Genomic DNA, 23,041 nt, shown 5'->3' on the forward strand with positions numbered 1-23,041 from the left:
TATGCATGTCTACTTGAAGGAGTGGACCTTGGTAATATAGTGCCCTGTGTGAGAGCAAAATTTGACTCTCCCCAACCATAATGGTGCCTTCCCAAAGCTGGTTAAGGGAGGGAAGGAGCCTGAGGTTCCCAATTCTTGATGCATGTGATGATCAACATATCTGCACAGGAAGTCTCTGCATGTGTGCACCACAGCTACCAGATGGAAGCTACCAGAATCCAGTCTGTGGAAAGGAAAAGTGGATTTCAGATGGCATCCCAAATGTTTGTTGGTATCTGGATGAAGGTTCCGCTGAGCCATTTTCATAATGGCACTGGATAAGCTCTGCACCTCTAGCTAATAAAAGTTAATAGAATTAATAATTGGAAGCAAATTAAAAAGTAACTTGGACGGGCAACAGTAGCATCTGTGCTTAGAATGTGTGAAAGATCCATGAAAAGCTTCATTTAAATGGTTCTCCACAGAAGGAAGGTTAGCACATATATATTCAGTTTCATAATAGTGCTTGGATATTTATGCATTTATACTTTGGATACCTGCATTTCTAGAAGAAATTTTTGGGATCGCTCATAAGGGAATGGTGCTGCAGAAACTGAGATAGTACCACAGATTAATTGCTCCACTGCATGGGATTGTAATCCCTTGACCCAATAGAACTGGTAATGGTTTTCAAGGGAGAAACCTTGATTTGCCTTAGTCAATTGTTTCTAATTGAGTATTACTGTGGCAAAAAAATTGCTTTGGTTCCTAATGCCTGTCATTGGCAATTCCGTACTGATCATGACATCCAATGGAGTCCAAGAAGAGAGAACTGAGTCCCTGTTTACCATAACAGTTGATGAAGACTCGTCCCCTTTGCACCCTCTGTGTGTACGTAGGCATAGAGCATTTGGCAGAATGGCAGGTCTCTTTCCACCTTCCAAATCTCCACCCAGCACTTCCCCGCTGCCTGATGTAAGTTACTTTTGCTCCGGAGCAAAAACAGCTTGTATCTAGACATGCATTTTTATTTATTCTCTGTTAAATTTTGCAGACATTTATTATCATTGATTACATTTGCAGATGTCGCCCACATAACTAATACCAGGGCAGACAATATAGAATATTCAAAGGATTAAAACAGAACAATGACAAGACAGAAATCAAGCCATAGCCTATTAAAACCACAACAGCCCACAGTCTTATCTAAAGCATCACTCATACAAAGACAACCAATACCAAATGCCCATCAGAATTAATAGTCAAACCATCATACCATTACCATTACCATTACAGTATGTAGAACAGGTCACCTTCCTACCTTAAGTATTTTGAGTTTCTCTTGCTCTGAGGACTCTGAACTTCTCAGGACCCAGGAACTAAGAACTAGGACAGTGGTGGCAAACCTTTTCAAGTCCGAGTGCCCAAACCGCAGCCCAAAACCCCTTTATTTATCGCAAAGTGCCAACACAATATGCCCAGAGTTGTTGAGCTTTGGGGGGGGGTTGGATTGCCCGGATTTGCTGAGCTTTTTGGGGAGTTGTTGTTTTGGGGAGGGGGTTTTGGGGAAGACTTCTCGTAGGAGCAGCCACCAGCTGCGTCCCCGCCAGCGGAGCTGAAGACCCGCCCCAGCCAGGGACCCCACTCCAAGCATGCTGCCCAAAGTTCTGCCGCGTGGGCCGGCTGGGCTTTTGAGGTATCCCACTTCCCGGGAGGAGGCCCTGGACCCTGTATAGGCTCCGCTGTTTCGCTGCAGTGGCAAGACGTGGCTCAGGCAAGGGGCTGGGTGGTGCTCCTGTGGGGCCCCGGAACCTGGATGGGAGCCACGTCTTTGCAGCACCCTGAAGGATGGGTTGTGCTCCAGGCAGGTTCCTGGGCATGGTGCAGCCCCACTCTCTGGCTTGCTGCCTCTCAGTAAAGATGGTGCACAGCGGTCAGTGGCGCTTCCCGAGTTGGCACAACAGCTGGGGCTGGGGCTGCCAGGGGCCAGCTGTGCGCGGCCTGCTTGGGGAGCTGCCCCATGAGCGCCCGGCTGGTGGAGGAGTGGTCGTGCCAGCAGGAAACAGTGGCGGAGGGGGCAGGGCTCTTCTTCGGCAGTGGCTGCCTCCACTCAGATGTGTCAGTAGTGCGTGTGCCACCAGAGAGGGCTCTGTGTGCCCACCCTGGCACATGTGCCATAGGTTCACCACCACTGAACTAGGATAATCAGGTTCCTTGGGCAAATAACTCCTGGCTAACTACCTTGCAGTGGAATTCTATACATGCCTTCTCAGAAGTAAGCCTCACTGGGGTTAGTGGGGCTAAGTGCCTGAATTGAATTGGCCCTATATTGATATGAATGGGATTGTGTTGTTAACAGTCTCTATATCACCATGGAGGTGTTCATTTGTGGAGAAACTCTTGACACCCCCCAGCACCTCTGCATAACTAAGCTGTTAGCATTTCCTGAGTTTCCTTCCTCTAAGCAGATGTTCAGAATATGAAACAACAGAAGGTACCTAAAAAGCACAGAGCCTTCTGGAAAATAAACTGCAATTAAGAAGCAGCTTTACCGTTTGTTTTGTTTTATGTTACTTGCTTGGGGCAGTAAAAGGTAGAAGTGTGCAAATCAGTTGCTGTGCTGGTAGAACTCACTTGTGCTTGCACCCAGCTTTTTAAACAGCAGTGGTTTGCTTCCATATTAACTGGCAGTAAAGCCACTGGTGACTTATGTGAAGCAATAGTCACCCCAATTCTCAATAGTGAGATTTCACAGGTTCCAGTGCATACCCAGAGTTCAATTTCCTAGGAATGAATGGCAGTGGAGACTGTGGTGTCTTTAGAATATGTGGTTTTATTTACACATATATACAACCTGAGCATTTTCTATTGTCACATTCCAAAGCACTTTAGATTCAACCAAAGGCTTACACATGCCAATTAAATTGGTTTTTTTAATTGAACATCAGCCCCATCCTCTCTGTGCTGCATAGCAAACTTATTTTGAAACTTTAGGAAGACTTAAAAAACAAAACAAAAAAACATTTGCTATGCAGATTTTGATTTGAGAAATTAAAGTGTAAAGTACCTTTGGGCAAGAAACTAGCGCAATGTGATTATTTGCATCCTGGTCTACATCTTTTATTTATGTATTTATTTACTTCTTCACCCTTCGAATCATTTCCCGCAGCGACTTTTAATGCACTTCAGAGCGGAATTTACAGCAGTATTGATGGCAACTATCATTATCCTGCCTTCTTAACTATGTCATTTATATAACTTTGTACTTCTATAATCTGGTGTAATTTATAAAGTCAAAAAGGCCTGCATATGGTGATGGTCACATATGCTCCAACTGTCCCTGTTAGATTACAGGTCATTCTATCCCATTATTGTCTACACTAACTGTAGAGAATATTTTAAGGTGTTGAGACCATGACAATCTTGACATGTTTAAAGATACTGTTTTCTTTATAAATGTTGGCCAATCTTTGTTTGGGGAAGGGAGAGAAGTATTGTTGTTGTTTATTTTTATTTTTTTAAAAAAACAATCCTACACATTAAAAAAGTCACCGACTGGCAGTGGCTCTGCAGAGAATATCGCCAGCCCTACCTACAGATGCTGTGGATTAAACCTAGCCAACTACATCAACGAAACTCCACTTGTTAATAAAATGTGATGATAGTATTGCAGCTTATACAAAGCAGAGTGGGACAGGTCTATGCAGCACAATGATAAGAGGTTTGCTGTGTATACTTAGCTGTTACTGTATCTTTTGCAATATGGTCTGCCACCATCACCTCTGCGAGAATAATGATTTGGTAGAGCAAGGTCTTTTTGGTTGTGGCTCTGACCGTGTGAAATGTACTTCCTAATGAAGCTCATGACTGCCTTTCCTGGAATAATTTGGAAAGGCATTCTAGATGAGCAACCACTTCAGAACGTTTTATGGAGGAGTTCTGCTGCAATCCTGTTCTCATTTACTTGGGAGTGAGTTTCATGGTATTCGATGGGTCTTACTACTGGGTAGACATTGTTAAGCTTGCAGCCTTAATCTATTTTATTCCTTCTTGTTATTCAGTACGTTTCCAGTATACTAAATGTGTGAGCTGCTTTCAATGCGGAGAGAAGGCAGGGGTGATTTTTTTTAAAGAGGTCATTATCATCACAACTGACCATTTAAATGTTGCTGTTTTCCTGCATTCATTATTAAGTTCTGCATAATGCCCATTCTTTGTATGGTGATTTCTTTGGTGAGGATGACCACTGGTACCTGTCTTCTAGCCTTGCTTGCATGATGTATAATGTAACTTTCTTGGCATTTCTTGGATGACCTAATTTGTTCGGAGGCTGACCAAGCAGGAAAGCTGGGTTTTTACCTTATTTAGTTCTTATCATGTGCCTGTTAATCCCTTTCTGCAGTTCACTTTTTTGTTTTGTTTTGTCACAAGCCCAGCATTGAGTTTTGAAAGGAAAAATAGTATTGTATACACTGTCATAATTCAGTGAAAAGTCTTAGTCATTAATCCAGGCTTTATATGCTAGTTACTTTGTCTTGCTCAAGTGGTGTTTTGTGTAAGGGGTCCAAATGGAAAACTATCCTATATGTTTAGTGGTTCTGCTGTTGGATTTTCAGCATCTAACAATGTATATCATTTATCCCCAAAAACTGCTGAAACCTATCCTGCAATGTATTTTTGTTTGTTTCTGTGTCAAGGCACATCTTCAGCCATAAATTGCCAAAGGCCAGGTGAGATCTGAGCTGAAAGGCAGCTGAATGTAAACTGAAATGTCCACTCTTGCATTTGATTGTAGAAGAAATCTCTAAGGCAATTGATGAAAAAGCTTAGCTGAGAATTCCCATAGAACATTTCCACCTCCCCTCAACATTAAGTCATTAGGGTTGCTCATATGGGAATAGCAGTATGGAATCTGAGAGTGATCTCAAACTTTGATTCCTTGGTAATGTATCTTAGGAGGAAAAGGGTGTCTGCCCATGGTTCCCAAATTGCACCTAGCCCCCCTTCTCTCACTCTGCACTAATGGCAGTGGGGCTGCTAATAGAGAGGCATAAAATTGTATTTCTCAAACAGTTAACACAAGATAATCCAGCACAGGAAATACATCTAATCATTCACAGCAGAGATGAATATTCCATTAAATACATCACCCTGAGAACTAGTTTGACATTGCTCAAACCATATGATTAATGTACAGATGTTATTTTCCTTAATTACTCTACAACCAGCTTTGTCTTAGAAGTAGAATATAAACTTTCCAATAAGGATAGTATTAGAGGCCAGAATGTAGCACTCAGAAGAAGTAGATGGTTCTATTCTGGAGAGTGGAGTTGACTTCAAAAAGAAAACACTTTTTTAGCAGGTATCTTTGCCTGGACTAACATTAATATCAGCTTGGCATATCCAAGCCCCTACAGAATGCATTTTGAACATTAGTGTTACCATACTGGGTATCTGTGCTGCATGCCATATACCCTAGTTTAAAGGTTTCTATGGAGCCGTTTGTGGATTAGCTATATACCTCACTAATGTTTCTGGATCAAATACCATAAACCTAGAGATGTCCACCCAAAAGTTGGGGACAGGTTTAAGTCGCCCTACCCTCTTTCTCTACACTTCTTATCAGTAGTAGAACTGTGATAAACACTGCAGAAGCCTGCAGCCGCTGGGCATAATAGTGACCATTATAGGATCACCTACTTCTGGACTATTTGATTAAGCATTTATCAGGAAGGTATATAATGGTTGCACCGAAAAAATAATAACTTGGCTTCTTGGAAATCAGTTCTGTGATGAACCTTGGGATTGTAAATCTTGCAGAGGCTCTGATTAGAAATAAGTTACTTGACTTCTGTGCATCAAGAAGAAACTGAATATTTTTATTCTCTTTTCTGGAGGCTGCATTAAAGTTTATCTCTCTCGGTACTGAGCCATATGGAATCTGTAAGGCTTGGCACCTGCCCAGCCAATTTGCTGGTATATTGCACTCAGACTATCAGAGTAGCTCTGGAAATATCTGTTCCTTTCTATTTGCAAGAAACATGCCAAACCCGAAAGCTATATTTGACAGTGGTTGCTCTCATGTTTACCCTTCATTTATTTTCGGTTTTAAAGGATGCTTTAATCATTACTCAAATCATGAGATTCACATAATGTCTGTACATTACATAATAAATGCTTTTAGTCTACCACATCGCTTGAAATGTTAAACCACTGCTGCAGGACAATTTTATGCTATGAAAGGATACAAAAATTCTTGTGTGGCACATCCACTGTGACTCACTATTGTACCATTGCAAATTATTGGACAAACCTGAACAATTATTGTCCCACCAAATTCACTTATTAATATTTATAGAAATGAATGCTGCTAGTGGTACTAAGTGTGGCAGCAGCAAAACCTGACTGCAACAGAGGGTGGGTTCTTATCAAATTTTGCACAAGTTGGAAACCCAGGAAAGTTTTGAAAAGCAGTCTTCCCCATTTGCAATATTGGCTGTATTCGCCCAGAGCATTCAGCCTGATTAGTTTGCAGAAGCTTTGTTGGGAGATTACCGTATTTTTCACCCTATAGGACGCACCGGCCCATAGGACGCACCTAGATTTTTTTTTGGGGGGGGGAGGAAATAAAGGGGAAAAAAATTATTTCCCCCCAGCCCCCAGAACGGGCGCAGCTTCGGCATCGCTCTGGGAGCTTGTGCAACCTTCGGGAGCCCGGCGCGGCTTTGCGCCGGGCTCCGGAGGGTTGCGCAGAGCTGCGCCAAGCCCGGGAGTGCAGGCAGCTCTGCGCAACCTTCGCGCCGGGCTCCAGAGGGTTGCGCGGAGCTTCCTGAAGCCTGGAGAGCGAGAGGGGTCGGTGCGCACCGACCCCTCTCGCTCTCCAGGCTTCAGCGAAAGCCTGTATTCGCCTCATAGGACGCACACACATTTCCCCTTCATTTTTGGAGGGGAAAAAGTGCGTCCTATAGGGCGAAAAATACGGTATATGATGTCCACTGTCTACTGAGCATTCATTCTGATTTGTTTCTGAGGGGAGGTTGTACAACATCATGTCAAGCAATTGTTATTCCATACTTCCCAGTGCATTCCCAATCACTTTCCTTAATACAAATAGTCAGATTTTTTTATTTTGGAAATAATAATAATAGTTGTTGTTAAATTTATTACAGTAGTCTTCTTCCCAGTGTGCTTCTTGTGGGTAGCATGTTGGTGACTAAGACCCCTGCAGCCACCAATATTGTACCCTCTGCTCATTAGCTGAAAGTCTTCAGCCCAAGCCTGGATCTACCCAAATCTGCCCAATTTGGTTCAGAAGTAAGGCTTTATCTGAATATGGTACACAACCCTATTAGATTACTGTCAAATTTGATTAAAATCAGCACAGTTTTGAAAGGTTCAGCCCACAATCTTGATTCAAAATGGCATCCAGTGCTATCTCAATCCTTCTCCATCTTTGGAAATTGGCTTATTGGTGCCAAATTGGGTGACAATATCTTCAGAGACGTCCAAATAATTAGAGTTTGGAACTGTTTGGTTCGTCATCTTGATTCAAAGTGGTCTCCAACCATTGTCACGTTTCCAAATGTAGATGAAAAATGGCTGCTCCACCTCTGGAACCCTTGTGACAGATTGGATGGCAATATTGTGAAAGGCATTTGAATATCTACATATGGGGAGGCAGATGGGTGGGAATATGGACCAACAGACAAACCCCTTTCCAAAACAGAGTAGATCATGCATTCAGCATACAAAGGGAGAGGCCTAAGGGCTATCATACACATTATTTCCTAACAATATCCTCTACTTCAATGGAAAAGCACCAGCCAAAGGAAAAAGGAAAAAATGATGGGGAAAGGAACCTTTTGCATATTGAATTCTTCATAGCCCTATCTATCATTGAACAAAGAGATCCTCAAATCAATATTTCAAACCATAAACTAGAAGTAAGGAGCAAAGAAAAGGGAGCGAAGGAGAAAGAGGAAAAGGAGACAAAGAGGAGGAAGAAATCAAAATTCTATAACTTTAATCCAATGATATGTTGGAGGCCACTTAGCACAAATTAACTTCCCATGTGAACTGCACTCCTTCCATGAACCATGTAACATTTGAGCAGCACACTTGGCTCCATACATGATGACTGAAAAATCTTTTAACAGAATGAGAGCCGCAGTCTTGTGTGAGATTGAGGCTAGTCTGTAGCCCAGGCATATTGCTGGAAGCCACACTTGGACCATGAGATATTTTAGCCATGGGCATTCAAATAAAACTATAAATCTAAATAAATACTTGTACTTGATTCCATACTAGGTGCTCATGATAAATACCAACATTTTCTAGCAAATGAAGTTGCTGAAGATGTGCGGCTATGGCTTTATTACTTTTTTGAAACTTTTTATTGTATGATAGCAATCTCATTTTCAGCTTTGTATGCTGCCCCACTGCCAGAGGGTTCCACAAGGCAATGGAAAGCAAACTCCAGTTTTGACAGTAAATCATAATGAAATGTTGAGGCTCAAGGGAAAATGCATTAAGAGCTATTTGCTTTTAAAATTGTACATCTAATGGAGCATTTTAAACCAGTTTCTACCCCATATAAGAAATAGCCCAAAGATTAGATATATTTATTTTCTCTTGCATTTGTCAGAGTGTGTACTCTGTGCATATATACAGTGCCAGCAAATACTACTATTAGGTTCTGTGTGTTAAGGTGAATTGAACCACCCTGTATTTTGCTTATTCCTAACTCTGGGTTCAAGCCCCACTTTGGGGAAACAATTCCTGCATTGCAGAGGGTTGATCTAGATGATCCTAGTGGTCCTAGACCTCATAGGCTATATGATTAGTTTTAACTCTTACTAGTTGCAAACCCTTTTAAATTTAGCCTATTGTTAGTGTGTAGCTTATGAACTCTGTGTTTATTGATCCCATGTTACATCTTTTAATAAGTATGGTATTTCCCTTTTGATAGGATAAAATTACTTTTGATTTATCTTGGTTGTCACCCTTGAGGTGCCACATTCCGGAGGTTCAAGGTCAAAAGATCTGAAATTGGGTGTCAGGGTTGCATGTGTGAATTACCCACTTTATGAGAACAGGAAATATTTCTCCTGGGAAAGCATTCAATCATGCAATTTCCCATCTCCCTTTGAAGTGGAGTCATCCAGGCACAGTTTTAACACCTCATCTGTTGTTTATGTGAACTAGACTTCAGTGTGAATTAATCTCACATGCTATCTCAACATGCAATAAATTACATTAATTTTTGCCCCTGTTGATTTTAAAGGTGAGCTTAATTTAGCAATGTGAAATTAAAAAGCAAACTTTGATTCAGTTCATGAAACCAGATGAGACAAATATAAAATCAATATTCTTGGGTGGGGGGGCATTTTTATTTGTGCAGTCTTTTTAAAACTGAGTAGCGGCAATCACAGTGCGTAATTTGAAATGTTTGTCCAATTTGCATAACTTACCACTTTCCTTGATGCATCTGTTATTCTTTGAACTTTAACAAATATCCCCTCTGTTCTGCTGATTAAATAATAAATCTGGGGAGTTTTAGAAGTAGAGGAATTAAATATTTTATCATTTCAAATGTTGAAGACTTATCTTCTGTTTTATTCCTACAATTCCAACTCTGCACTGTCTAGGGATGTTTTCTAGAAAGTGAGTTTCCACTGTTCATTATTCATTAGAATGCAAGTTGTGTTCTTCTGTTAGAATAAATCCAAATTATGAATAGTGTCATAATGTAACCATAAAACAGCATTGTTCTTTCCTTACATTTATTTCCCACCTTTCTTCAGTAGGGAGACCCAAGCACCATACATGTGATTCCATGGCAGTCATCCAAGCACTGAACACAACTACTTAACTTCTGTTCAGGTGGTAGCTTCTCACTCAGGTGCCTTCAGACTATATTACCTGGGACCATGAATTCTATTGCTGCTATACTCAGTGCATTACCCATGCCAGATTTCCTTCCATGTTTTTCTTAGTGCAATTAGTGCCAGAGACAGATGCAAATAACTTCCGGCTTTTATATTCTCAAAGGGTGCATTGTGTTTTTTTCTCAATTAGCTGGCAACGGAATTAGAACATGGGTTCCTCAGAGTATTTAATACACTGAATTAACAACTAGCAGTGCCCTTGCCAGTTGCCACGATATTTCTGTAAAGCCTACTCACAGATAAGTTCTATTCAGTAAACATTTCTGGCACGTTTAATTAAAGTGTATTTCTCTTAGTCTATTTATCCTAAAAGTTTTTTTTAGTTTTTTTTAAGTGTAGTGCTTTCAGAATCAGCCAATTCCAAAATCCATATTGGAGCAATAGTTTCATTAAGCCAACCAAAATGACACAAAATAATGTGCAAGCTTTTGAGTTATTAAGAACTCTTCATCGGGCTAGATGGTAACCAAAGTGGTGGTAAGGTGGGAGCTGGCTGGACTCTACATCTTGTAAAAGACTTAAGTAGGAATGTGGAAGGAGTTAGCAGACATTCAAATGAGACCATGTAGGTGTTATGCAGCTTCCAGACTACACCAAATCTGCTTGGGAAGAAGAAACAGACAAAATGGCTGATTCCCCATGTCTGGAAACACCAGCCGCAGCTGTTACCCTGGTTTGTATCCTTAGGCAAAAGACACAGGTTCCTTGGTGGGGGCAGAGGGGAGGCTTGCTTAAGTCATGCGGTCTAAGCTTGGAGCATTCATCTTAGACCTCCTTACTGGTAAGGTTCACATGGGTAGAACAAAGGCTTGATAACCCATCCACCCAAGGTGAGGGAGAGAGACATAACTATGCTGGGCACACCAACTTACTCTATGGTCTTAACCCCTTCATACGTTAATTAGAACTTAGCATGTTGGTTATAATGCGGATGGTTTATCTCATATCGATTTGTTATCACCTCCTGTTTTATGGTATTGTTATGCCATAAATGTGTTTGTATCCTGCTCTGGGATCTGGCAAACTGTAGACAGACAGACAGATAGCATTAAACGTTTAGGTAAAGATTTGGCAGGATAGCAGGTAGCATTCTCAGACTAGCTCTCTCCCGTTGTTTGTTGACCTAATGCAGCAAATGGTTGAAATGTTCTGAGAAGGAAAGAGCAGAGGTGTGAATAGATTCTGAGGCTATGAAGATGAAATCAATAATGTCATCAAGGTCATTAAAAAAGAGTGGCTGGGCCATCAGCCAGATGGGCGGGGTATAAATAATAAGTTATGATGATGATTACTACTACTACTACTACTACTACTACTACTACTACTACTGCTACTGCTACTACATTAGAGAATCCAGTTGCTACTTTGTCCCCTTACTGCATTACTTTTCTCAGGGCTTCAGGATGCTTGCTTTGGCAGAGAAGACAGTCCTTTGTTAACCAGCAAGGAGGAAAGTGACTGCCATGTGTAACACAGTCTGATAGTGTGGTTTATTACACTAGTACTGTGGGAAATATAAAATACAAGTTTTGGAAATTATAAAAGCAGGGGCCACTCAAATGGAAATGAAGGACACCACTCAACAGGTTCTAGTGAGCATTAAACAGAAGAGCAATAATATATGACATTATATAAACATTACATAAACTGGCATTAAACCTTTATAACTTCTTTAGAGAATGTAGTTAGGCTGTTTAAAGTTTAATGGCTCACTGCTCCTAGGCTTCTGGAATCTTCAAAGCACATTGCAGTAGACCTCATTTATCCCTCCTCAAGGCATGGGGTGGGGGAGTATTGACTAAAAATAACTATACCTCACAGATTTGTGATTCTAAAACAACATTCCAGTATAGTTTTTAAGAGTTTCTCATTAAATCTAATCCAGGAATAAGGGAGCAATTCAGTTCTGTTTACATTTTAATGCAAAGAAACCTAACTCACACTTCCCCAAGCGAGAAGTGAAGTGAAACACAGTTATCCTTCAAAATTCACACTTCTCCAAATTTTTGCAATTCAGTACTCCAACCAAATAATGTGTAGAAAAATGAGTATATTGGGGGGAAATGTGCATAGAAAGGCATATGTTAGTGAAAATAGCATTCCAAGATGCATTGTACATGTGTGTGTGTGTGTGCGTGTGCGCTATCCAAAAATCATGTTGCGGGAAAAGCCACAAATGCTTGCCTCGACTCCTGCAGCCCCTGTTAACTCTGTCGGCTCTGCCCTCCCTTGCCTCGTGCACGGGGCAGAAAATCACAAGAGCCGGCGCTGGCAAAAATCACAATGCAGTGAAAACCATGAAGGCAGCCTCTTGCAATGCCTCCTTATTTCAGACATTGTGATATATCAGTATATTGTGATGTTTAGCTGGTGATATACCATGACGATGAAAACCTGATATTGCCCACCTACACACACAGCATGTGGGGTGGGTGGGAGGTGCCACAGGGTGTGGTTTTTTTTAAGAGATCATCAGCACCAGCTGCCAATTTGAAAATGGATCTCAGAGGAAATGGGAAGGCAACAATGCTATGTAATCATATAGAGTAGTTCCCTTTGCACATCCTCTGGGTGCCATTTTCAGATGGGCAGCGGACAGCCAGCCTGTTGCCTAGATGGGTAAGCCAACAAGCTTGGGTTGATGAATACTTGGACTAGAACATTCAGGTGAGACAACAACAACAAGCCTGTGACAGGAAGGGTGATCCTGCCCTTGGGTGGATGGCAGTGCAGTGCAGGAGTGTGGGGCTGCCAAGCAAGCAAAGGAGCAGACATGGCATTGGCAGGGTAGAGAATCTGGGAATGGTCACCAGGGCAGCATGAACTGGAGAGCCCCGTCAATGAGAGCTTGCCCCAGGGTCCCTCAAACCTGCAGTACTCACAGGGCTGTCTTAACCATAGGCGCCAGGGGTGCCGGGCTCTCAAGGGTGCCAGGCCAAGAGTCCGGGGCCCGAGAGTTGGAGTCCAGGGAAGAGCCCGTCCATCAATCAGAGCACCATGTCAGGCTCTTCTGCTATGGGCGGCTCTGCGCCGTGAGTTCAGGGGTGAGTGAATGAGCAAGCAAGCAAGGCGCTGAGGTGGCCGGCTGGTTGCGACCTCCTGCGTGCCTGGGATTGGCGTAGAGCCATGGAGAGGCCTATCAGCGCACGCTGCTTACACCACGAGGTGCCCAGCTTCGCTCAGTCACCGACGCTGATGCCTCAGGCTGGTTTGTTGCGCTGGGCTCCTTATGTTTCCTGTTTTCTTTTCCTGAGCAGAGATAAGCGTGGTGTCAGCTCTCTAAAAAAAGTTTGACGACTCTGGGCAACCTGGGGGAGCGTTGGGCGGATCTTGGCACCCCGGCGGTGCATATGCTTAAGATGGCCCTGAGTACTCATGCCATCCCCTCTGATGAAAATAGGGACATCCTAAGGAAAAGCGGGACTTTCCGGGATCAAATCAGAAATCAGGATGGCTTCTGTTAATCTGAGGAAGTAGGGACACTTGGAGGGTCTGTCCCTGTGCTATTGAAGACTGGTCCGATTGCTGAATGGAAACGGTATTATTTTGATTCTCTCGTTTCTTTCTTCTTGGGTTCCAGTGAAATGAAGCAGAAGCTCGATGAAGAGGGTAACAAGTGCAGCATTCTCTCCAAGCAGCAGAGGTTTAACGAGCGCTGCTGCATGCGTTGCTGCTCCCCTTTTACGTTTCTCATCAATACCAAGCGGCAGTGCCAGGATTGCAAATACAACATCTGCAAGAACTGCAGCTCCTATCAAAGGAAGGAGAAAGGTTGGCTCTGCAGTGTTTGCCAGCAAGCTAGGTGAGTGCATTTTGTGATACTAATAAATAACAGGGTTGGTGCCTTCTTCTGACCTTTTTTATTTTTTTATTTTAAATTGCAAGCCGTTGACACAGATGAGACACACATTTTACTCCATTAAAACGACATTTTGCTGTGTGACTTGTTAGTTCATTGCTTCTCTGGAGATTCCTACTCATTCTTCTATTAATCTTGCTTCATTCATGAAACATATGGCTCATCTCCTTTCTTTTCTTTTTGCCAAGCTTTGTTTTCTAGTTGCTTTGACCAAATGTCAAATCAGCATAATAGGGTTTTAGAGAGACACCTGAAACCTCTGTATTGGCAACTGTGATAAAACAATATATATATAAAAAATCCTTCCAGTAGCACCTTAGAGACCAACTAAGTTTGTTATTGGTATGAGCTTTCGTGTGCATGCACACTTCTTCAGATACTTCTTTCGTGCAAAGTTCGATACAAGTTCTACAAAGTGTGATGACCTATGTGCATAACGAACAGGTAGCATAATTTGAATACCTGAAGGAACCGCCTTGTCCCATGCTAGCCTGCCTTTGCCATAAGATCTTTGGGAAAGGCCATGTTCCAACACCCTCTTTAGCAGATGTTCACTATATGACTGCATCCACAATCCGAATCAATACTATTTCACTCTGCCATTCTGGGAACTGGAAGCAGCAAACCACAAGGGTTTGGTGTGTGAAGCAAGTTCATAGTTTGTTTCTCTCCTAGCAAACCATGGTCTGAAGCCAAACTTCGGTACTGGCTTCCTGATCATGGTTTAAGCGAATCAAACCATAAGTATTGTGATTCCCTTCTCCTGGCTTCAGGGTGAAGTGAAACAGGAGCAGTTCAGCAGTGTGTAATAGTATAGTGCTTGTTCACAGTAAAATGTGGTTTTCTGGCTTGCTGTGACATGTGAACTGGGCTTTTACTTTAACAAAGGAAAGAAGTTTTTCACTGTCGCTGCCGCAATTTTGGAATTCTCTCCCTAAGAAATCATGCCTGATACCAACATTACAAGTTTTTTAGTACCAATTGAAATCCTTCCTGTTTGCCCAGACATTTTAAATTTTTGATTTTTTAAAGGGAAATGGTATTATTTCCTGCTTTTAGCTTTGGGTTTTTTGGGGGGGTTGGGGTTTTTTTGGTCTTCTTGTATTTTGTTAAGTATATTTGTTGGTTTTAAATTAGACTTCTGTGTGAATTTTACCTGTGCTTTCGTATACCACCCTGAAATATTTTGATGAAGGGCATTTAAGAAATACTTTAAATACATTCAAATGAATACAATAATGCTATTTCATCTTTTAGCAGCTTCCCAGTGTCATTCTAAAGCATCCCCACAATCGTACAAATACTTGGAGACCTGTGCTCTGTTAATAGTCACATCTTCCATCATTCCATTCTGACTTGACCTTTCCCTTTTTAAGAGCTGATTCTCACAATCATTTAAAGCATTATTTCTGTGATGTGCTATGATTGAAGGGAGCCATGAGTGGGTCATTCTGCCATGGCATGCACAGAACGCTGTATGTCTATTATCCCTGCAGCACCCCTAACATTGTGGTTTGAAGGGTAGTGGTCTCCCTAAGGATGGGGGAAGAGAGAAAAATACAATTAAATATAACTGCATCATTGTGCTTATTGATTTTGGTTATCCAAGCTAATCTTCAGTGCTAACTCAAATCGGCAGAGGCATTGGTGAGGTGAGACTGTCACTGATGCCTTGTTTCTCTTTGGAACGTAGGACTGAACCACACCATTGGAAATAGTGGAAAGCGCTAAGGCGCTCAGGCCCATATTAAACTCCTACATTTGTGCGTCTGAAAGATATATTTTTTCAGTTTTAGCGAAGATGTAATTTGGGTTTATATGTTGATTTTAATTTTTTTTAAAAACCAGATTGCATGCAACTAGAAGCAAACATTCCCTGATGTTTCAAAAACTTTGATGTATTTCTTGCTTTATTTGTCATGACAATGCATCCACATTCCCTTAAAATGCATGGATTCAATGGGAGGTGCTGGAACTTTGACTGGAAGTCAAGCTTACCTTACTCTCTTGCATGGGATGCCTTCCTTTTGTCCATGTGTGTGTAGAGAGAATGGCTGATATTTCTCAGTGGGGTGAACCATCGCATGGTTAAAGTTACATTTTCTTTCGTAAGTGCTTTAAAAGCAGGGATGCAGCACGTGACGGCAACCACTTCAGGTGCTGTTGGTGGGGAAATGGTCTCTCAGTGGTACAGGAAGACTTTTAAAAGCGTTTGACCCTTGCATTTGGGTGCTGCACTGGGCTGAAATGTTCTGTGGTTGGAAAGGGAGGCAGCCTCACCTACTCAAAAGATGACATGCTGTCACTGGTGCAGAGGACTGTCTCTTTGCACAGCTGGCACTCAGCATAAAAATGGGTCTTAAAACACGAACTACCAGCCTCGGGCAAAACACTTTATTCAGTATACCTTCTCACAGCGCCAAGTGCGTTGTCATATGCAGGCATACGTTTTTGTACAGTTGAGTCAAGATTTTTCCATGAAGGATCAACTCTTTGTTATTTTGTGATTTAAAAACAGTTAATTTTTATCTGTTTACTCAAGACAACATTAATAGAACAAGATAATTTAAATTTCATGAATAAATTCAAGTAATTGTTCCCCTTACAGAATGTTCCATTGCTTCTGACATTTTAGCTGCTTCTTATTACACACAAACCAGAAGGAACCAAGTACTTTAAATACTGGGTACACTGTTCTTCACACACTGGGCAGAATCTTGGGTAGATGCTTTCTCAGCTCCATCTCTTTTGTCTTTCTTGATTTGTTTTGCTTGTTCTTTTATACACTTCTCTCAGTGTTGGCTTAAATGGTGTGAGCTGCCCTATCAAAAATGATCAAAAGTTTAGAATGCATTAGAATTGAAACATGACAGCCACATTCAGTTGATGAATCTGAGAAGAAGCGATTAATCTCTAGACAAATGACATTTGGATGGGTGTTATCCCCCCTCCCATTTAAAAAATATATACTGGGATTAAGTCAGTTACAGTTTGCTGTAATAGAAGCTTCCAGTAAGAAGAGGCACTGCTATTTACTACTGGTTTATTTTGATATAAAACACAACTGAGACCTGGAGACAGTCAGCCTGCCTTATCAATAACACAAAGTCTATCAGTTCTTCTTCCCAGGCTGCCTGTGGAAAGCTTTGTCTTCAGTTATTCACTCTTCGCTCTCCCAGGGACTGTTGTGCACTTAGCACAAAGTCGTATGGGGGGAAAAACAATAGGAAAAAGTTGGCCTCTTGGTGCTTTAGAAAACCTTGTAAATGTACTGCTTGCAGTATTCTCTGCTGAAACTGCACAGTCATTATCCACCTTTATTGTGCCTTGCAAAGGTCTGGAAAAAAATGTTTGAACATATGCAGAATCTGTGTTTAAATTATGCATGTTGCACTGTTACGGTCTTGCAATGGAAGATACATTCATAGACGTTTTGTGATAAGCAGATTGTTTTCTTTCAGATAAGATAATTGTTATTCTCCTTAGCTGCACTCAGTATGTTGTGATCCAGAGTGGTTTTGTTTGCTTGTTTTTGCATTGGAGTTGTATCGATTAAGGACTTATCTATGTAAAATAGTTACCTTTCCTTGACTGCCTTTTTCAAATGTTACTTTAATTGCTTAATCCATTAGGTAATCATCTAGATTTGGCTTCAATAATGGAAATTTAAAATGCTTTTCTCGGCTTTCCTCTCAGGCCTTTTCTCCTGCATTGTAGAGGGTTGTAGTCGGGGTCCCTTCCAGCTATAAAATTCTATGATTCTATGATTCGGGGTCATGGCAAATGACCTTTTATTCAAGAGCACCCCTAACATACTTCAATAAAAAAAGAAACCCCGATTTACACTAAAACAGCATGTAAGATTGAAGTGGGAGAAGCAAAAAGGAGACATTAAAACCAATTTAAAATTGGACTGAAGAAAGCTACTTTTATTAGTTACCTATGTTGCAATGCAAGTCCACCGATGTCTACTTAGTTCAATGAGACTTACTCTCAAGTTTTAGGAATTGCAGTCTAAGTGGACTTAGTGCCCTCTTGTCTGTAATGTCATCTACTTCAAATCATCAACGTATTTGTATTATTAGTTCTGAAGCCCTGCTCCTAAGTGAAAACAGGAGCTCTTCAAAAATTAGTTGGGGAACTCACTTTGCCTGCTCTAAAAAGAATAAAAAATTAGGAGAAACACACATTCCACTCCTGAAAAGGTGAAAGATTAGTCTCTGGGGACTGAGGCACAATTAAATGGTGACAGAATAAAGCAGAAAGTCTACCTACTGACAGAGGGTTGTTGTTAGATATGGGGAGGGCAGGGAGAGAAGGTAGCAGAGGCGTATTTAGGGCAGTGCAACGAGTTCCACCACACTGGACTTTGAGCCTCAGAGGTGCTGCAGGTTGTTGCAACTATGACATAGTGAATTGAACAGAACGGAAAGCGGGAGGCAGGGGTGGTGGTGCCAATTTTTTGCCTCGTAAAGGGCAAGAAGAGTCCAAAGTTCGCCCTTGAAGGTAGCCTTCTGTTACATAATTATTCTGGCACATCAGGAGGACAGTAGGAGAATGTTCTGTGTGCCGGTTAAAATAAAAGGTCAGAAATAGCACACAAGGCTATCACTAATGGTTTCAGAAGTCACCAGTACAAAGATGTGTCACTGTATCCTCTTGTACTTCAGTTTCTCTTCAGATGCTTAAATGATGTATGAAATGTCCTTACACGTAACATTTATAGACAATTCCACTGTATGTCTAAAAGCAGTAGATGAGAGTATGCCTTATATGGGATTTTTTTTAGGGTTCCTAGCGATACTTTGCTGCTAACTGAATAAGCATGTTCTCCATATGGCGAAACCATACACTTAAAATAATTAGTATTCCATTAGGTAGCAGGAAGCAATATTTCCATAACTTCTTTAGACCAAATATTGAGGGCTCGTGTACACTGAATGGATGAAACGTTGAGACTGTGTTAAATTACTTCCCATGGGGCCTGTGTCTACATGATGAGCTGTTTATGTGCAACAGCTCGCTAAGTAGATGGAGTGGCTTTTCTCCATGGTCCTGCCTTGAAGCAGCGTGGAGAAAATAGGCCATTCGATGTGAGGCACAGCAGTTGCTGGTCACATGCAAACAGCCACCATGGGCAGAGTAATTTCAAACAGGGTTGGCGCATCCTTGTGCCCTGGTACTGTGCAGTGTGCAGAGAATATTCTTCTGAAAATGGAAATCATAGGCAGGGAATATTGCACTCTGATTTCAGAGGGAGCGGGTCAAAACCCACACCTTTTTAATATACAAAGCTCGAGTAGTAGTAGAATGCAAAATTAAAACGGCAAAGGATGTTTAGCTTTTAAAATGCAGGTTTAAATGAGGTAGTTTAAAGTAACCTCTAAAATAAGGGGGCTTATCGCTTCCCTCCCACCGCTCTCTCTGATATATCCCTCTTGACCGATTCAAATAACTTCTCTGTGTGTTGCAGCAGTTAGAAATCCACATGGCTGTACTAATTGGCTTCCTGCCCGTGGTGATCTGGGCTTAATCAGGAGCTCCTATAAAGAGAACTTGCCACTGAGAACTGAAAACATAGGTTAGCACTTAGCAGTGATGTGCCAGAAATGTTATTCTGTCCCTTGGTTGTCAAGCAAACTTTGTAGTTCAGCTTTGTGGACAAATGGAATGGCCTCTTGTTCCTCAACACACGGCCATCAGACCACAAAGGATGACTTACCGGTATATCAATTAGTTGCAAAAGACGCACTGCACATGCTCTTGAGCACCTACTGTAAATTTCAATAGGTATGTGGAGGAGGATATTCAAAGGTTTGTGCTTTTATTTTCATATTTTATTATCTGTGGCTGAATGTTGGCATTATAAATATATCCTGGAGTTATGGCTTGGTGAATTGTGATCCAGACTAAGGGCTACTTTTACCAATCATAGATTCTTACACAGCCCTTTCTCATAAAGGAGTTTTTTTTAAATCTGTGTCTTCTAAGGTGGTGAATGAAAATGTTCTGTTGTGCTCATTTTCTTGCAAGCTTCATTGCATCATTTCTTGCAAGCTTCCTATAAACATCTGGTTGGAAACTGTGAGAACTAGATGCTACACCGGGTGGCTTTTGGTCTGCTCCAACAGTCCCTTGTTATGCTTTTACGTTTCCTTTCAAGTCTTTTGTCCAAAACTATATTTATCCTTCTTTAGAAATAAACTGAAATGTTATGACTGGCATTGGTATCTTATTAATGGAGATAATTAACACTGGAAATATTCCAGACTTGGAGACATTGCTGGCTGTGAATAGCAACAGTAAACGAACACCTCCTTTGTTATTAATGTGCTTTAGCAATTAGGGGCAGCAGCATCAATTAAAAACTCCTGTTTTTTCCACAGGAAGCAAAATGGGCATTTCATATTGTAATTTTGGAGAGTTTAACCACAAACCTCGCTATTTCTTCCAAACCATTCCTTGTATTTCAGTATATAATGCAGCACAAATGGATTGTGTAACTTGGATGAAAAACAGTGAATCTGTGATTGGTACTCTTGGCATGAAACTCTGCATAGGCGCTGGCTAAAATAGAAAATCATTCCCTTTTCCTCCAGCGTCAAGGAAACAAGATCTATGAAGCAACTCAGCTTGCCTTCCTGCCAGGCTTGGTTTTATTTCAGATGAAATAAACTGAGCATATCAGCATATATGTTTCTGTTGGGAGCTGTCTATCTCAGGAGACAATGGAGGAGTGTGCCTTTGGGGGTGAAGTCAAACAGAGAGTTACAGAGCCTGCTGTGGCTGCAGAGACCAATATAGGAGACATGTTTTGTTGCCAGTGGAGCAGATTAAGGCATCCGGTTGTGCTGCTACAGGTGCACCATGGCATTTCATCGCTCTACAGTCCTCCTGGTGGTCATTCCTCTCTGGTCACCACTGTGGATACACAATCTGTCTGTCTCCAGGCACTGCAGTCGTCAGCAAGGGAATACTTAGTACATTTACACCAATGTACTTTCTTTTATAGGGACGTGGGTGGCGCTGTGGGTAAAACCTCAGCGCCTAGGACTTGCCAATCGTCAGGTCGGCGGTTCGAATCCCCACGGCGGGGTGCGCTCCCGTTGCTCGGTCCCAGCGCCTGCCAACCTAGCAGTTCGAAAGCTCCCCCGGGTGCAAGTAGATAAATAGGGACCGCTTACTAGCGGGAAGGTAAACGGCGTTTCCGTGTGCCTCGCTGGCTCGCCAGATGCAGCTTCGTCACACTGGCCACGTGACCCGGAAGTGTCTTCGGACAGCACTGGCCCCCGGCCTCTTAAGTGAGATGGGGGCACAACCCTAGAGTCGGACACGACTGGCCCGTACGGGCAGGGGTACCTTTACCTTTACCCTTTACTTTCTTTTATAACTGAACATTGCAGAACATTGATGCAGTTTCTTGAAAAACCAGAGGGGGTGTATCTTGAGACAGCATCATGCAGTATTTATGAATTGTGTATATAACCAGGATTAGATTTTGGTAAAAAATATATTATTAGAGCAATGTTTCTTGAGTAAATGGGTAAACAGGAGCAATGGTGCAAATTCTCCAATAACAAAATTGAGAAAAGATTCTAATACTTAGGGGCTACTGCCCCTACTTGTTTCTCTTGCCACCCTTCGAAAGCCCCCACTCCTTGCCAAAGGACTTCACTTCTGCGCACCCCCGACCCTTACAGCTTTCCACCCCCATTCCCTTTTTAGCTTACCAAACTCCTCCGGCTTAGATCAGAGGTTGGGAAACATTTATATCTGGAGAGCCAGCTCTTTATCTTTCTCCCACCCGAGGCAGGCCAAAGTTGACCTGACAATCACCAGATGCCGTAGTGATGTTCTATAGGGCCTGCACCCCCTGCTTTGGATATAATGCCAAACTGCGGTCAATTGAAAATGGAAGCAAAAGCTTTCAGTCCCCTGCTGTGAGAAATGTCAAAGTCCCACAGCTCATGCATAGCAGTGGCCCTGTTTGATTGAATTTTTTAATGGAATTTTAAGTAGTAAAAAATAAATAAATGAAGCTCTGTTTATTTTTCAAATAATTCAAAATTATTTATGAGCGTTAATAGCACATAAATAATATCATGAGCTCCAAGATGGGGGGAGGGGAGGGAAGGAAATCAAAAGAGTGAAGGTATAAATGGGGAAAAAGGCTGCTGACATTACTACATTCTTATATGCATTGTTATCACACATATTATTTGCTACTCTTTTTCTTCAGCAAGGTGCCCACACTTAAAGGAAAGATACTAGACTGTATTTCATTTAATGCACTGATATGATATATGCATGCTCTCTCACATGCACTTGCTCACACCCCCACAAAATTTGGTAGCGTTATAATAGAGAATGTCCAGTTGCATATACAGTGGTACCTCAGGTTAAGTACTTAATTCGTTCCGGAGGTCTGTTCTTAACTTGAAACTGTTCTTAACCTGAAGCACCACTTTAGCTAATGGGACCTCCTGCTGCCGCTGCGCCGCCGGAGCACAATTCCTGTTCTATTTCTGGGTTAGTGGAGTCTGTAACCTGAAGCGTATGTAACCTGAGGTACCACTGTACATTCTAATATGAACTTTTGTGAGAGATTTGACTGAAGAGGAACAGTTATACATTTATACTTCAGCATTAATGAATGAATTCAGGCCTAATTCTTTAATGCTGAAGTAAAAGTGATACCCTTGAATGCATGTTGAGGTATCACATGTTTTAACGTCTTCCCACATATTGAAAATCTTTTGCATGTGCAGTGTTATAACCTAATGCTCTAATAAACACAATAAACACAGGAAGAGTTTGATGTCAGGTTGCTTTCAAGCAAGCAATCTCACCTGTGCACCTCTCGAGCAGAGATGGCTCAAGGTATTTTGATGCCTGAGATGCAAAACCAAAACCATGTTCTCCCCCGGTACAGTCGTACCTTGGACTCCGAACGCCTTGCAAGTCAAACATTGTGGCTCCTGAATGCTGCAAACCCAGAAGTGATTGTTCCAGTTTGTGAACGTTCTTTGGAACCTGAACGTCTGACTTCCTGCAGCCAACCAGAAGCCGTGCTTTGGTTTCTGAACGTTTTGGGAGTCAAACGGACTCCCGGAACGCATTCTGTTCAACTTCCAAGGTACGACTGTATAACCTAAATAATTGACAATTTTATGCTCTTTAATTGTATTTTAAAATCTGGTGCCCCACCCTACCTAATGATGGAACCAGGCTTACTCTGAGGTGGCATTGTATGCCA

General features: G+C 41.8%; 1 protein-coding gene across 9 annotated transcripts in view; it reads left to right on the forward strand.

Annotated features, from left to right (window-relative positions):
* MYRIP (myosin VIIA and Rab interacting protein) overlaps positions 1-23,041 on the forward strand; it is a 260,265-nt gene that overhangs the window by 167,650 nt on the left and 69,574 nt on the right. For all 9 annotated transcript variants that reach the window (XR_014540110.1, XM_083577737.1, XM_083577732.1 and 6 more), the window contains one exon: positions 13,507-13,728. Coding sequence is in view for 8 of the 9 variants with exons in the window: in XM_083577737.1 (XP_083433863.1) it covers positions 13,507-13,728 (222 nt within the window). In the remaining variant the exon portion in view is untranslated. The remainder of the gene's footprint in view (positions 1-13,506; positions 13,729-23,041) is intronic.

The sequence above is a fragment of the Podarcis filfolensis genome, assembly GCF_964270895.1.
Source record: "Podarcis filfolensis genome assembly, chromosome: 12".
In the NCBI taxonomy this organism is placed as follows: Eukaryota; Metazoa; Chordata; class Lepidosauria; order Squamata; family Lacertidae; genus Podarcis; species Podarcis filfolensis.